The sequence below is a fragment of the Cydia amplana genome, chromosome 14 (genome assembly GCF_948474715.1).
Source record: "Cydia amplana chromosome 14, ilCydAmpl1.1, whole genome shotgun sequence".
NCBI classification, from domain to species: domain Eukaryota; kingdom Metazoa; phylum Arthropoda; class Insecta; order Lepidoptera; family Tortricidae; genus Cydia; species Cydia amplana.
The window spans coordinates 14,940,431-14,956,908 of record NC_086082.1 but is presented as its reverse complement, the minus strand read 5'-3'; the positions used below and the strand labels follow the sequence as shown (position 1 = coordinate 14,956,908).

General features: G+C 37.1%; 1 protein-coding gene across 1 annotated transcript in view; it reads left to right on the top strand.

Moving 5' to 3' along the window:
• LOC134654368 (sialin) overlaps window positions 1-15,192 on the top strand; it is a 76,006-nt gene extending 60,814 nt beyond the window's left edge. Inside the window, exons 8-11 of the mRNA XM_063509832.1 lie at window positions 12,400-12,547; window positions 13,295-13,435; window positions 14,146-14,231; window positions 15,022-15,192. Of these exons, the coding sequence (XP_063365902.1) occupies window positions 12,400-12,547; window positions 13,295-13,435; window positions 14,146-14,231; window positions 15,022-15,192 (546 nt within the window). The remainder of the gene's footprint in view (window positions 1-12,399; window positions 12,548-13,294; window positions 13,436-14,145; window positions 14,232-15,021) is intronic.
• Window positions 15,193-16,478: the final 1,286 nt, after the last annotated feature.

The following is a 16,478-nucleotide window of genomic DNA, read 5'->3' as shown; positions in this document are numbered from 1 at the left end:
ACCTTATTACAAAAGGCATAAAGTCCACCGATGGACAGTTAAGAGTGTTGCTGTTTGTACCTAATCCAGCTGAGCGAGAAGAGATGTGGATTACATAACAACCAATGCTATTGGTTCAATCCCGCTCGTTTCCTCTCATCTTCGCCTCAGTGGAAAGGGAACATTTTAGCGTGATCTGCTTCTATTTGACACTAAAGCGTCATTATATGGAACTTTCTAACTATGTAAACAAAAGTCACTAGTAAATTGACATTCAGAGACGATTTTAATATGGCGTTTTTTTACGTAGAGGTACTCGTAGTTAGCAAGTTCCATAGAATTACACTTTATAGTAAAAGTCACGTGTTTCTGCACAATGCAAAAAGGCCGTTTTCGAATTCCTTTAACCTATATTCAAATTAGCTCTCGTACTTAAATGTTGAAGGTTATATTATAGACCGTAAGCTCGAGGTTGTGTCCCGTCGCCCGCATTCTAATCTATGACGGCCTTTCCTCCCATAGAATATATTATCTATGACAATTTTACTTATAAAATTATAGTATTTTATGCAACCGTTGTTTAAGAGAGGTCAATTCGCCTCAAATTGTTAATAAAGACGCCACGAGTATTTTTTGACTCGGTTAAACAATGTTGCATACAATACTTTTTCTACGACCAAGCACTTACTTTGAAATAAAATTGTAAATTTAACAAATAGTTTTAGTTCAAGAAGTAGCAAAAATGGAGGGTACGGACGGGAAAAGAATGAATGAATGAAATAAAAAAAAACATGTCTATGGTTCACTTATTTGTCAGAGATGACATTTAAAGTAAGGTTGGCAACACTGTATTTCATTCAACATTTTTTAAGTGGTCATTACCATGGACCTAGAATATTACGGACGGACTGTCACCTAAGACAAACTGTGACACTGCAATGGCGGACGGTTTGAATGTGTGCGTGTAGACGAGTGTTACCATGTAACACAAATTCTCCCCTAATGGTGAAACAATTATTTTTAATATCGTCCTTGTTTTCAAATAAAAAAATTAGGACAGTTTTACGTTAGACAATAAAAAAGGTGTGTACGTATCTGATTTTATAGGTCTTGAAAATGCGCAATATTGCACAATTACTTTGTGCAAACATTATTTTCAATACCTAATGATATTTAGCATCGTAATGAAATCAAGTTCGTCCTGTTTTTTAATTTATACATTTAACTTGAAACATATCTGGTTTTCAACAAAAAAATTATAATACATATCAAACAAACGTTAAGTATCGCCCCTTAGTATCGGGAAATTACCATACTGACCTAGTTTGAAATGCACAATCAATAATTTAACCATTTACCTAAGAAATAAATAAATAAATAAAAAGTCATTTATTGTCGCAAAACACAGTAACAAAATAAAACAAACAAGGAAAAAGAAAAAAGACACAATAAGCACATAAGTCCAACACACATAATGATTTAATAAGAAGGGTATCAATTACCCTACTTTCGGGAAATTACCCTATTCATGTTACTGGTCACACTCCTGTTTTGCAGTTTGATAATTTATAAACAACAAATTATCGTGATTTTACGTACTAATTGATAAACTTAAGTATGAAAAGTTATTCCGTGACTTTTTTTCCTTCGATCGGTACAATTCTAGCAGGATTTAACTACGCATGCCGGCATATTTTATATTTTTCTTCGACATGTTTACTTCAATGACGTTTCGATTCGTCTGACGGCAAACTGGTGGATGTGGGCTGTGAATGTGTGTGTGTCACGCGACAAATACTTAGAAACTGGTGGATGTTGGAATCACAGTTGTGTTGTAAGCGAAACTCTGTCCGTAATATTATAGGTTCATGGTCATTACACGAAGTATCGTAAAATCGCCAATAAGATACTGCGTGTAAGCACAAATCCTTTTTTGGGGAATAGACTAAAGACTTGTCTTGACAACTATAAGGTAGGGTTGTGCACGACCCTTTAAATGACAAATAAAAGTACGGGAGTAGAAAAAATAATAAAACACCTCTGTATATAAAGTAGTTGCGTTATAAAGATACTGCAAGTCAAGGCACATCCATGAAAGCGAAATATGAAATAGATTACATAGATATTCTTCAAATATTTTATAAGGAATCATTTTTGGAAATTCACCCTCTAAAAGGGTTAGAACGAGATTGAAAGATTTTTCTACGCGTAGGCTATATTGTTATGGTGCTAATATTCAAAGAACTTTGTTTATTAGGGACACGTCTTTCCTGTAGACACCCAAAAGTTAAGGGCTATAAGGTTAAATTTCTCATTTAACCCTAATCCACATGAAAATGCATGTACTCTTGTTATTTGTATAAGTATGGTAAAATCATTTACATGCCCACACCACAGGCTGTTAACTATTGTCCACAGGAGAGAAAACTTGTGTGTTCAGCATAACTGTATTTGTCCTTTACACAAAAAAATATCGTTCTATTAAAATATTAGCTTACTTAGTCATCTTTTCTAGAATAAAGGAAGGATAACGATCGCTGGAAAATTGCAAGGAAGTAATTATCTCATCAATAAAATACTAGGTTCTAGATCACGACTTATAAAACTACTCCTTATATAATAAGGTTCTTTCCATACAATAAATAGTTCTAAGTAACTTCACACGTCCTAACAACATATGTGCACAATCACACCAGCGATTAATTTTTATCTCTTAGTACGCAATCTAAAACACATAGGTAAATTATAGTCATTATCTTCATGGTGTGTGGATGAACCTAGTTATGGTGTAACATGGGGTAGGATAAGTGGATGGTCGAGTGTTTATCACGATTGTTACAGTCCTATTGACGTCATAAATTAGATAATATATTTGAAGGGTACACGGAAAAAACATGTCTAAGTAGTCACTTTTTTCGGAAAATGAGATTTTCATCTCAAAATGTAGAGCGTTTAATGAACGATTACTTACATGTTTTTTTACCATCGTATAGTAATATTAAACACAACTTTTTCTTTGCAAAGGGTTGTCACTGAATTAACATACATTTTGACATTATTCCAAACTTTAAAAACGCGATTATTCAAAATGTTACTAAAGTGACTAGACATGTTTTTTCCGTGTACCCTTCACTTGTTAAAAATAGTTGAATCTGCTGGAGTGCTTTGGGTTGGAAGTTCAGTCTCTTTCGTAAAACTAGTACCTACTACATCAATTAATGGAATTTAGTGAACCGTCGCAAAAACACCTCTGTTCAGATATTTGTGAGCGCCCTGATGGCGCAAATCCAACATTTCTTCGGTTTCAATGACGGTGCAGCCCTACCTAACCCGTCTACCTCTACCACAGAATAAATAATAGTACTAAGTACAGAAGACTCACTCTCTAACAAAACGCGTCTGTTACGATCAGCACAGATATGGCCGCTAGGTGGCGACAGCGCCACGCGCGGCTTATGGCTTTCCCCAAAATTGGGGCCGAAATTATAGGTACATTTGAGAAATTACTTAACACTCAGAAACTGCGTCAATCTAGCAAGAATGCGAGATTTATGTATGTGTCAGTTAAATTGTGGACATAGCGCGGACCAAGGTCTCCCATGGAATACTAATGATACAGACAATCGAGGAGGTGAACGGACAATGGTACAGGCGAGGAGTCAAATAGTTATAATATACGACGAGGAGTCAAATAGTTATAATAGTGACGAGAAAATCACCAGATTTTCATAGAAAGCGAAGCGCCGCGCCGGAAGCTCCGCCCCGGCCCGGCCCGGTCTAGCGTGAGTTATCCTTAAGCTATTAAGTACAATGATCCCCGTCGTTAGTACAAATTACGCGTTATTTACCGGGTCCTTAATTACACTTGTCTAGTATAATTTCACCTCAGTAGGACGAAAAGTGCAAAAATGTATGGAGCATTTTCTTTTCTTGTAAAAAAACTTTTCTTTGTATAAAAAGGTAAAACTATTATATCATGAATGCATTCCCGGTCCCTTATTTATACGAAAGTAATGCCAAAATTGACATATTAGCTACATATAAGTAGGTAGAACCAGGGCTTTAAATACCGTTAAAAAGTTGGTATCGTTACCACAAGGTGACAGATTTAACGTTAAGTTGTAACTAACGTTAGACCAGGTACCGTTAGTTATACTACTCTTTACCGGTAACAAAATGGTAACGTTAGCAGCTGTCAATTTGAGCTAACGTTAAGTCAAAGGTATCGATACACCATTGTTAACGTTAGTAGGTAACGTTAACAGCTGCTTATTTACCGTTTGATTAACTGATAGGTGCCATCATCGTTGACAATCGAGCGAATGTTCATTCACTGTCAAGCAGAGATGGGCAATTTTAATAACAAAACTTCCGTGAGACAAAGACATATTAAATGGAGATGGGCATTTCGTAATTGATTCCTGGTTCCACGATTACTCGAAATTGCTTTGTAATCTGATTACCGATTCCCAGATTACTTTGTAATCTAACAATACCGAATTACTAATAGTGGAGTCAATATAAAGTTAAAGTTACATTAATTGCACAGTAAAATGTTTCTACACGGGTGAATTATATATCATATTGAATACCCGTCTGCGAATTAACAACTTGATATCTGTTCCCGTTTTTGAGAAATAACATTTTTTTTATTTTATATTTTATACTACCTAAACAGTAATTTCTAACTAGAATTTTTTTGAAGAATGGGCTATGAAGCTTACACGACTACACGGTCAGAATTTCTCCCGACAATAATATTAATTATAGATTTAATGAAAAAAACAATAATTTTGTAAGTTTTCCATGACCGATAATATCCCACACTGAGAGAAAAGTTTACTATTGTGGTTAATTTAATAGTATTTGTTTCGATCATGTTTAATTTATCTGCCCGAGGAACTGCTATATTCGCAGAATAGCAGCATGATTTTGGAAACAAACAGCAAATAATGTTCTACACAATTAATGGACACTTCTAGTTTTTTGGCAGTACATAACTGTACAAGTTATTGAAGACTACATACTTATTTTTCTCGCAATAATTAAATCAATTTCCAGCATAAAAAGTCAATGAAGTATGCTGTATTTCCAGGCTTCCACAGAGGCCAAGTCAAACTTTGTTTAAGATGTCAAAAAGATATCATTTTGTTATCATTCGCCCAACCGTCTCGCTCGCACCAATACATATTTCATCTAGTACGAGTGAAATGCACGCGCGAATGATATAAAATGACATCTTTTATAACAAAGTTCGAATTAGCATCAAGGTATATTAGGAAAATATACCTTATGACTTATGGCATTGCGTTAAGGTTTAATAATTCAATGCGTAAAGTGTCTGTGTTTATGTGAAAAATGATAGGTGTCAATTTTTATATCTATTCACAAAACGTTTAGAATACAGGATGCACAGTCAGATATAAATAGACCCTTGAAGTCTTACAACTATCTATGATACTGGATCTCAAGCTTATTTGGTTAGTAAGTACCGTCCACCAAGTTATACTTCGAATAGCCACCCGGACAAATTCCAAAGCTAATTTCGAATTTTAAAATTTGACAATTCACGAGAAGAGTAACGTAACGTCAAAGGATATGTTTGTCCCTTTTCAACGATCCTGTCATCCGATGCTTGAGTAGAGAAACTAAAAGAAGCAAATGTCAGCAATTCGTAACGCTTAGTTTTTGTTAGCGATAGCGCATCGCGACATGAGAACTAGTATGAGCCTGGCCCTCGATTACGTATAATTGCAAGGAAACTTGGGATCAAGTTATCTTAGTCAATTTAGAGCAGTTGGAAATCAACTCATTGTGAAATTTTTGAACGTTTTCAAATAATTTGTTGGATTAAGTAGTAAAAGTGTTACAGTATGTTATATATTTGTGATCTACTCACAAGGCCCTTTCATTTGGTACCCCACATGGTATGTTTAAAAGAAAAATGGTAAAAACTTTGCATCACAGTAACTACCCTCACCACTTTCGCGCTTGTCATCTCATATATTTGTGTTCAGGATATTATACTGAATGCACTGATACCAAATATACTCATATCCGAGACGACATGAGCGTAAATTTTTCTAGAAGACTTTTTGAGAAAAGGCCAGGCTACAATATCTTTACAGGTTGATTGATACTGAGTGTATTAACACCATGTTCACCCATATCCAAGACGATATGAACGAAAAGTAACCTAAAGCCACCCTACCAACATTTTCGTAACAATGAGAGATTACACTGATTTAAACTTTCACGATTTTTACACATTATTAAATTATACAACGATACGCGATTAAGTCCCGTTGTATAATTTAATAATGAGAGATTATTTCTTGGAAATAATGTTGTAATATAAACTCCTTGTAGAGCACCTACCTGCGAAGAGATCGTGCTGTCAAAGTTGTTAATGATTTAATATAATATTGTTAGTTAACTAAAGTTTTATTAATGCATCATTTCATCTTATACACCGCGGGATTTAATAACCCGAAAGATTTATACCACGTATTTTTGACGACAGTACGAGTAAATAATGTTATATCAACATGGGTCCAATTATATATTTTAATTAAACTACTATTTCAGTACAAATTAAATCATATTAATTTACCGCTTCTTTGTGAACAAACCTTTATTCAGAGAGTGAGCGAGTTTAATTAATCTCAAGTAGAGAAACAGAGAGCGAGCATGACATTTCACGAATCACTCCGATATCATACGATGCACGGCGAATGCAGTGACATGTGTTCCATGACAAGAAGTGTCAAGTTATGTCTAGGATCATGTTTACGTTGAAATTATTTCAATTGATTGGCACCTCAAAATACCACAAATTGTATCAAAACTTTATTAATTACTACAACAGTAGGTACAGTGCAGTTATTATTGTTGAAACTTTGCGATAAAATCTTTTCCTTTGAGTGAGATAACCAAAGCCATTAACCATGATTATATCCGAAAGAAATCATGTCTCTTATTGTTTTAACTCATACTACAGCTGGAAAGGGATGATTACTTTGTTAAAATCAATGAATGACCTTTTGTTAAAATATCGATCATGCTTATCAGTACGTATTTTAAATTCTCGATGTGTTGATTTATACTGAGTAAAGTAAAATAAACAACTATGTTAAACAATTACGCTTTTTTATTAATTTAATGAATTAGGTTTTCACACCTGAGGATGCCGAAGACCGGGCAAAGTGGAGAAGGCTGAGCAGGAAAGCGGACCCTGGCGCTAGACCGGGAAAACGCTAGGTTGAAGAAGAAGAATGAATTAGGTTTTCGAAGTGTGTACCACCGTTTTCAGCACAAAGATTTAATTTTAAACGGATTTCATTATTTAGGTTTACAAAAGTGTTCTTTATTTCTTCGGAAGCCGTTCGAATTTTTATTAATAATTCTTCTCCAGACTTCACTGGTGTTGAGTATTCCTTCCTTATCTTTCAGAGTTCCCCATAGAAAAAAAACCAATGGCGTTAAGTCGGGTGACCGGGCGGGCCAGGTTAGGACGTTGCTTCCACGGCCAATCCACCTCTCAGGGTATTGTTCGTCTAGCCAATTTACGAACTGGGAACGAGGCTGAAGTGGGTCCGTCGTGCCGGAAGCACATAGTTCTTCGGGTTTCCAAATCCGTACACAAAGTGAATATCCGCTAAATGAGCCGGAGGATAATGCGGCATGGCGAATTTTATTTATTACAGTCAATCAAATTTAAAGATTAAAATCTTTAAATTTGCGCATATCTTGACATCAATTTCGTCATTTTCGTCAAACTATCAGCCAGTTATCGTGAAGGTAAATAGTTTGCACTCTCGTGATTGAGAACAGAACAAAATTTCGTTAGAAGTTCGAATTTGGCTAATAACCATGCAGTTAGTGCGTCTGCGTGTAAAATTAGTTGGTGGCTACGTCACGCATAAGGGTGTGTTAGAATTGAGATTTTTTAACTTGTGATTTGTTTTAAATAATTAATATCTCTTAAATTAAGGGTTTTTGGACTATGTGTTATATAACTTTATATACTCTAATTAGGATCTAAAATCGTTGGTTTAAATCTTTCGGGTAATAACCCCCGCGGTGTATATAACCCTATTACCCTTTGAATGACCTTTTTCACGTTTTCTACAGCAATGCAGTCGACTGCAGCAATTTTGAAGCGCGACATTGCTACCGACTGCATTACTGTGGTAAATGTCAAAATCGAAGTTCCTGTCTGGATTTTGGCGTCCATTAAAAATAAATAATCAAAGGAGGTCATCGATCAAATGGCCCGGAGGACAAGCCATCGTTAACTGGTAGAGAATGCCTTATGGCATTAAGTCCGCCTCTTGTACTATAAGGTTTTTCTTTTGTGCAATAAAGATTAACCACTTTATTCATAAACTTTACGGGCCTGATTTAGTTCAATTATGTTTATCCCTTACTTACAAATACATAAGTTAAAGTGACAGATAAGGACAAACGATTATTACTATTATTAGCTAATTGAAGTTTGTAGCGCGTTTATGAATAAGGGGTTAAAGAAATAAAATAAATACAGATGATGACAGTAATTATATACGCATTTTATTACGGAAAAAGATTTAGTATTGGGTGTAAATGAAACGGGAATTGGAAATATAAAATAAAATGATATTATATTATTCATTTCCGTAAGTCAAACCATCATCTTTATTAGCATTGACATAACGCTAAACTTTATGGTGGGTAGACAAGTCTGTATACTTGTTTGGAACTAACTGCCACAGTCTGTCATAGCCATGTCATAGCCTCATAGCCTCATAGCTGACATATGTGACATATAGAAGATACCGCAATGTATGCATGCATTGCGCGTTTTATAGGAGCTTGGCCTGAGGTGTGTTAAGTAAGCGCGCAACGCATACCGATGAAACTGGGTAAGATAGTCATGGGAGAATTAACGGTCGACCGGATCGCGAACTCTCGGCTGTTGAAGCGGAACGATCGTCTGCCGCGAACATTGAAGTGAGACGGAGATATGGAAGTCGATAAAACGTTCTCTACAGTGAATCAGTACCCGCCATTTAGGGTAATTTAAATAGCTTGGATGATTTAATAATGGTTTTATTCCATACAATATGTATTACATATACGTGGGAGATTTTTTGTTGTTACACTAACATGAGAAAGAGATTTGAGAAAGTGAAAAACAAACCCACTGACCATTTTCTCGAAGCAACGGAAACATTTTCAAAACAAAAATGGTTAATAGTAATTAAATGGATTAATTTACGTGAGAGATTTTTTTGTAGGATATAGTAAATACAGAGCTTAATTAACATGTAATTTTTATGTACACATTAGTTGTTATTTTTATGAAAAAAAAATATTTTTAATAAAGAAAATTATTGGGAGCTGGTTTTGGTGTCAAGCTGGGAGAAAATATAAATACATAATGAACTGCATATTAAAAAATCTCGAGTGTCGGATTCATGTTTTGATATATTTTTTGTATTTTAATAATAGTTTGGATTTATTAAAAGAATGTGATATATTTTGTGGAGATTTCTTTTTAAATATAGTATTTGCAACATACGTTATCACATCTCAAAAAATCTCTGGTGTGGGAATTCATGTAGAGCTCTCATACATTATGAACTGTGCTGACCAGACTATTTTACAAGCAAGCAGTAACATCAATAAATAGGTGTCTCATTTAATATAATCCGACTAAATTACATTTCAGCAACACCTCCATATTTCACAAAAAAAATCAAGACATTATCCAACCTATATAATCTTGACGTATATTATATCAAAGACGCCTGTACCTAATATAAACCGACCAAGTAACGAATTAGCTATACCATCATATTTAACAAACTAATTTATGACGTTTTGCAACCTTCTTATTTTGGCAAATATATTCCGACACAGCCGGGTGGTATTTTATCTATCCAATCTCGGTCCATTGTGTATTTGCGTCTCACATTTTGCTTAATGAGAGAGTGAGACGCAATGCATATTGGACAAAGATCTTAAACAAGTAGAATACCACATCTTTCATTTGATAAACATAAAGAATAATGACAAAAGACTATGAACTCTAACTACTAGAATTAAAGTTGAGTTTTACTAACGTACATAATTATCTTTAATGTATTTTGACTGATTCTATTTCAATTTGACAGAAGCCCTGCCGTATTTATGGTCAATAAGGTCTACTGGCCTTAAAATTGTGTATTAAATTACAAGCAAATATCAGCTTAAAGAATGATAGTGTTAACGTTAGTTTGGTAACGTTAGTTTATAATGTGAATTGGGTAACGTTAACAAGCCCTGCAATAAAAAGTAAAATTACCGGTAAAATTAACGTTAACTAGCTAACGTTATAATAATGTTAAGTTATCAAGTATCGTTACCATTTACTACCGGTAATAAGGTATTTTTATGATTTTAACGTTAAGTAACGTTACTTTATAATGTGAATTGGTAACGTTAACAAGCCCTGGGTAGAACTAATTTCTTTAATGATACTCGTAATGTCAGCCTTGCTTGGCGCCAATAAAATGGATTTCTGTTTTACGGTCTAGGCTGAGATTAATCCTCAAGAAAGTTGATGTAAGCCGCTTATAGCCTGATGTGTAGGTAATTAGTCGTTAATTAATTAATCTTCAATTTTAAGGAGAAAAAAATTGATACCATGAGCCAGACATTCTTAGATTGATAGAAAAAAAAACGAACGCATTCAAATATACCATAAATGAATCGCACACAGACAAGCTTTCATACTACCTACTACTTACTAGAGTGTGCACGACTGTACCAGTTATTAGTCAGCTAAATTTGCGCAGGCGGGACACTGCCGACGCCGGCGCCGCGGATCTATCGATCAGCAGCGAAAGGACTCTGTTAGGTTATATCTTTGGTAGGTTTTATATGATATGTAAAACTTTCGCGTTTTGTACACATAGACGGCAACCACGACCAGTGAAACCTGTGTCAAACGTCGGTAAATAAAGGTAATAAAATAAATTCGCGATAGACCCGTCTATAAATATGTGAGTTAGGTAATATAGGTTTTATATGCTACCTCTTTTTAGCTCGGACGCTAAAGATTATCTTTTGCGTAATATTTACTCGTATGTAGTTAGATTAGATACGCTGTGCGCGGCTGTACCAGTCATTAGTCAGCTCAATTTGCGCAGGCGGCAGACTGCCGGCGCCACGGATTGGCGCGGATCCATCGATCAGCAGGCGAGAGTAACCCGTTACATGATGATTGGATGATCTTTGTAGAGTTTATTTTATCCTTTTTTGCCCTCGACGCTAAAAAAGGGGTTAAAATAATAAGGGGGTTTAAAATGCACATGAATTGTAGACATAAGTACGTCTTTGTAGAGAAAAACATCCGGACATACAAAAGTATTTTTTACCTAAGCTGAAACGGAGATCTTCACTTCTCTCGGTCTGCTATGGAAATTTACCCAGTTCAAATCAAATGAAAATACTGAATGTCACCACCACATACCATAACTTGCACTTGCTTGAAACAATTCAAAATTGCCTTTAAATTCTCATTAAATTTTCCTTAAAATCTTAACCACATTGTCCTAGTATGTGTTCTATCTTAGCTAAATAATATCTAATATCATAATCATGAATATCTAATTTATACTTCATGTTGTTCATTCATAACAAAATATCGATGCAACAAGTATGCCACCGTGTTATATCAGTTCAATTACACCTCAAATTAGTGCCGCAGTGACCGAATTTTAACAAACCAGTCCATTGAAATATGTATCTTATTATCCAAGCGAATAGATTCAATTTGCAATAACGGGGGCAGACCTTAATCAGATCTCAAGGCTCGAAAGGCGCCACTACAGGGTGAATGTACCCAGGGAACACTGACCAGAAAAAAGACATCGCGACATATTTAGCGCGCCCGCATGACTAAACAATCGCTTAACCGTCTGGACGAGTTAATGTGACGTGTTTAGCAAAAAGTTGCCGGTTATTCATAAGGGCGACTTTTAACTTTTGAAGAAATGTGAAAGCGCCTTATTGAGAACGGTAGGCGAGTAGGTATAGTTACCACCACATTTTAAAACGGTCGTAGGTACAATTTATAATTTTAAAACGGAACAGAACTGTAACTCTCTCTCTTTAGCCCTTTTCTACCCTTCGGGTGTAGGCCTCCTTCATTTTACGCCACTCGTCACGGTTCTGTGCAACCTGGAGCCACTTCATCCCCGCAGTCCTTTTGATGTCGTCCTCCCAACGCATATTGGGTCTACTTTGAGGACGTTCTTCCCCCCATGGTCGCCACTGGAGTAGTCATTTTTTCCACGAGTTCGAACGGAAGAAGTGTAACTAATACTGATGAAATTATCCTGAGAAAACGATGGTTTCTACTCGCAAGTTTCTTAAAAAATCTATTTGTTACAGAACGGCCTCCTGTCCTCTCTGCCCTACCTGGGCAAGTACCTGTGCGCGCTCGCGTCATCCGTGCTGGCAGACAGCCTTCGCCGAAGCGGCAGGCTGTCCACCACGTCGGCCAGGAAGCTGTTCACCGGCTTCGCTGTCGGACTACCCGGTAAGATGGAACTGACATCTGCATCACCAATATTCTTTATTCCCGAGAAATAAATCCTGAGAATAAAAAGAGTAACAGCACACTAGTATTATCGCTAGTAACGATCAGGCTGTTCACGTTGATGGCAATAGATATGTACCTATAAATCTTATAATACGAGTACTAGCTTGTTAAGAACACACTTATCGCTGTTTGTTTATCTTCAACAATGGACTCAAATTGACTCAATTGACTAAATAATCCTATCTACGTGTGGAACTCAATGTTCAGGTTCTTAGCTGAAGAGATAAATCACCTATATTTATATCCCTTGCCGTAAATATCTAAACTATTTCATTTCAATGGGATAAGTTATTTGCAGCATATTCGACCATTATTCGACATGTACAACTGTCAGATTTCGCGTCCACTTAAACCGCATGTTCATCAAGTGCGGATAGTATCATTTGGTACAACCAATAATGCAACAAATATCAACTTGTTTTATTACTACTTTAAGGTTTATAATGGTTTGGTTTGGTTGTCACCGAACTGTGGATTGCTAATGTCAAATTTTGACACAGGATTTGTTCAGATTCAACGGGAGTTCAACACGATACGTCAAACGTCGCTTGTCGAATAAGGCCCCAGGTTTATGAATTAAATAGGTAACTGTAGACTATGCATCATGCATGATACCTGTCAAAATTTGTACCTAACAAATTGACTTTTTAATTACACAAATAAACAACGTACATTTATTTCCAGGAGTCCTAATGGTCGCGCAAGCGTTCTTCGGCCACGACCGAGTGTGGTCGGTCGCCATCTTCACCATCGCGCTCACCATCAACGGCGCCGTCACCGCCGGCTACCTCGGCAATGGGCTCGACATCGCTCCCAACTTTAGTGGTCAGTACCTACCTACCATTATAACCCACGTCCACGTCATATTTTCGTCCAATAAAAATCCATAATATACGTTCACCTCTTCGCCTGCGCTGCGAAGCGCCACTTGCACCATCCCACTAACCCGGGGTTAACCGGCTAAACCGTTAACCTCAGTGTCAAATTGTACTGGTAACCATGGTAAATTCAGGTTTAACCGGTGGGTTAGTGGGGTGGTGCAAGTGGTGCTAGTTCAGCTGTTAGGCTTATAAAAATTAAAAACTGCAATTTTGACTTTATGACGGAAGGTTTGCTCTAAACCAGCGGTCGGTAACCTTTTAGCAGCCAAGGGCCACATAGTAGGTAACGAAGATGACGCGGGCCGCACTTTGGTAATATTTATGACTAGACTAGACATTGTCGTTTATCAATATTACATACAAAATAGCCAGGGAGGCTCGCGGGCCGCAAGTGACAGGTTCACGGGCCGCATGCGGCCCACGGGCCGCGGGTTGCCGACCGCTGCAGTCTAAACCAATATAGGTTTTTGAGAAAAAGTTTAACCCGCGGGCGCAATTTTTCCAAGAACATACCATTTATACACAGTATAAAGATGTAGGTAGTTAATAATTCAACGCATTGCCTGAGTACAGGAGGCGTCCACGGGTTTTTGACCGGAATATCAACAATTTACAAACACGGTGCATATAAATAACTGTTTTTTATGACCACAGGAACCATTTTCGGGATGGCGAACACGTTGTCTTCGCTCGGCGGGTGGCTGTCTACCTTCATGGTCGGGGAACTTACCAAACAACACGTAAGTGATAGTTTTACAAGGGAGTAAAGTCGTTGTTTAACTCCTAGTGCGTGCTATAGCGAGCAAGTGAAAGATTTCAAATTGACGTACGTGCGGAGCGAGGCACAAGTTTTAGACAAACTTTCCTACCGAATGAAGTTGAACCCACAATTTTCATATCACTTGTAAATCAAATTGTACCAGCCAACATGAGAAATCAACCCAAAAGTTGCATCGAATTACTTTGTCTCTCTTGTGGATTTTTATTTTTGCAACTTGCTATCAGTTTTTGAAGAATAAAGAGATCCTTTATGAGTTGTAGTAATCACTTCATTGTACACAACAAAGGTTTACAAAAATAAATTACAGTACTTAATGGAAGTACAAAGGCGAACTTATTTCTATAAGGGATCTCTTCCAGCTAGCCTCCGAGTAGATGAGTGGAAAACTCTAGTCAGGCGGCCTAGCCAAGGTGACAATCGCTATCGCTTCGCCATCGAATCGCTTTGTGCCTATCATTCTTCCATATTAGTGTGTCAGTGACAGTTGCGTTTCGTTGTTACGGAGCGTTAGCGATTGGCCAGAGGGCCTACCGCGAACCACGTTCGACGTGTTACCTCTCTGTCGCACTTGTAAATCCGTATGTAAGTGTGACAGGGAGGCAACACGTCGAACGTGGTTCGCGGTAGACCCTCAGGTCACATAGACAAACTTACTCTTTATTTTTTAGTTGTACTCGCTGTTTCGTACCTTTCAACTCTTATAAATCTTATAATCCTAAAATTACTAATCCTAATCTTGTCTCCCACAGAACACGTACGCGCAATGGCAGATAGTATTCTTCATCCTAGCGGGCGTGTACGTTGTGGGCGCGCTCAGTTTCATCTGCTTCGGCTCCGGGGAGCTGCAGCCCTGGAACGCGCGCCGGCCTAACACGGAACAGGAACCTCTCAACGACACGGAGAAAGCTGAGAAGGCGTAAGATGGAATATACGGTGTTCTATATACAGGGTGGCGCATTCAGATCGGTCAGTATGGGAAAATCTGAAACTATAAGACATACGACGATCTCTTCTTAGGAACCATGTCATCGATTTTAGTAACAAGAAAAACTGCATTCATACATTTAAAAAAAATGTGTACTCAGCTCGGGAATCGAACTCGGACGTTTTGAAAAAAAAATCTAAAATTATTTCTATTTAGATATCGATTGTGTAGGTCTTAAGCAGTAAATGTTACTATGAAACATGATGTCTGAAATGAATAAAATGCATTGTTTTCATATCCTTTAATTTATTTTAGTATGTTTTCGAAATGGCCACCATTTTTTTCAATACATTTTACATAAAAAAAATTTAAATGTATGAATGCAGTTTTTCTTGTTACTAAAATCGATGACATGGTTCCTAAGAAGAGATCGTCGTATGTCTTATAGTTTCAGATTTTCCCATACTGACCGATCTAAATGCGCCACCCTGTATAGTTTGTAGCTTTCTAGTAGAGCCCGAAGGCTTATCCTATTTTTTTTTTTTCGATCTACCTCCAACATGATCGAAGTCTATGTTAAGCTGTCTCTTTCGTTCCAGTTCTCGCGATTATGCCTTCTATTGTTTACATTTTGTGACCTACTTATGTATAATTCTTTGTTATTAATTTGTACATCTATTTTGCTTATGTTTAAAGTTATTATCTTATCCTATTGTCTATTGTTCAGTAAAACCGCACGTGCTACTTACCTGCAAAAAAGGGTCCTAATTATTCTATTTGGCACCTGAGCGCGGGCTAGTCCAACGCTCAAAAAGCCAGTGTAGGTGCGCTCTCCGATAACGCGCCTTTGTTACGCATCTCGATGACACATTTTAGACTGGTTCTGTAGCGTTCGACTCGCCGGCACTCAGTAACCGAAGTACCGATTTTTTATGCAGGTGGTTGTGGCACGTGGCACGAGCGGTTTTACTTAACAATAGACAATAGGATTAGCCTTCGGGCTCTATTAGAAAGCTACAAACTATACCAGATACTAAAATGAAAATTTGATAGCACGATTAGGCATTTTACTAGGTTTTAGTGCAATTATTGAAGTGAAAACTTCTTTAGCGGCGCTGTGCACTATATGTGATGGGGAAAACAATGTTAAACTCGCGACAGGTCACGTGACCGTAAGATTCGTAAGACGTAAGACGGACACGTGACCTGATCGAAAAACTTACAATGTCATTGAGTTTTCACTTCTGCCGGCACCCCCGGAGTGCAACCCGTTTTTTATCT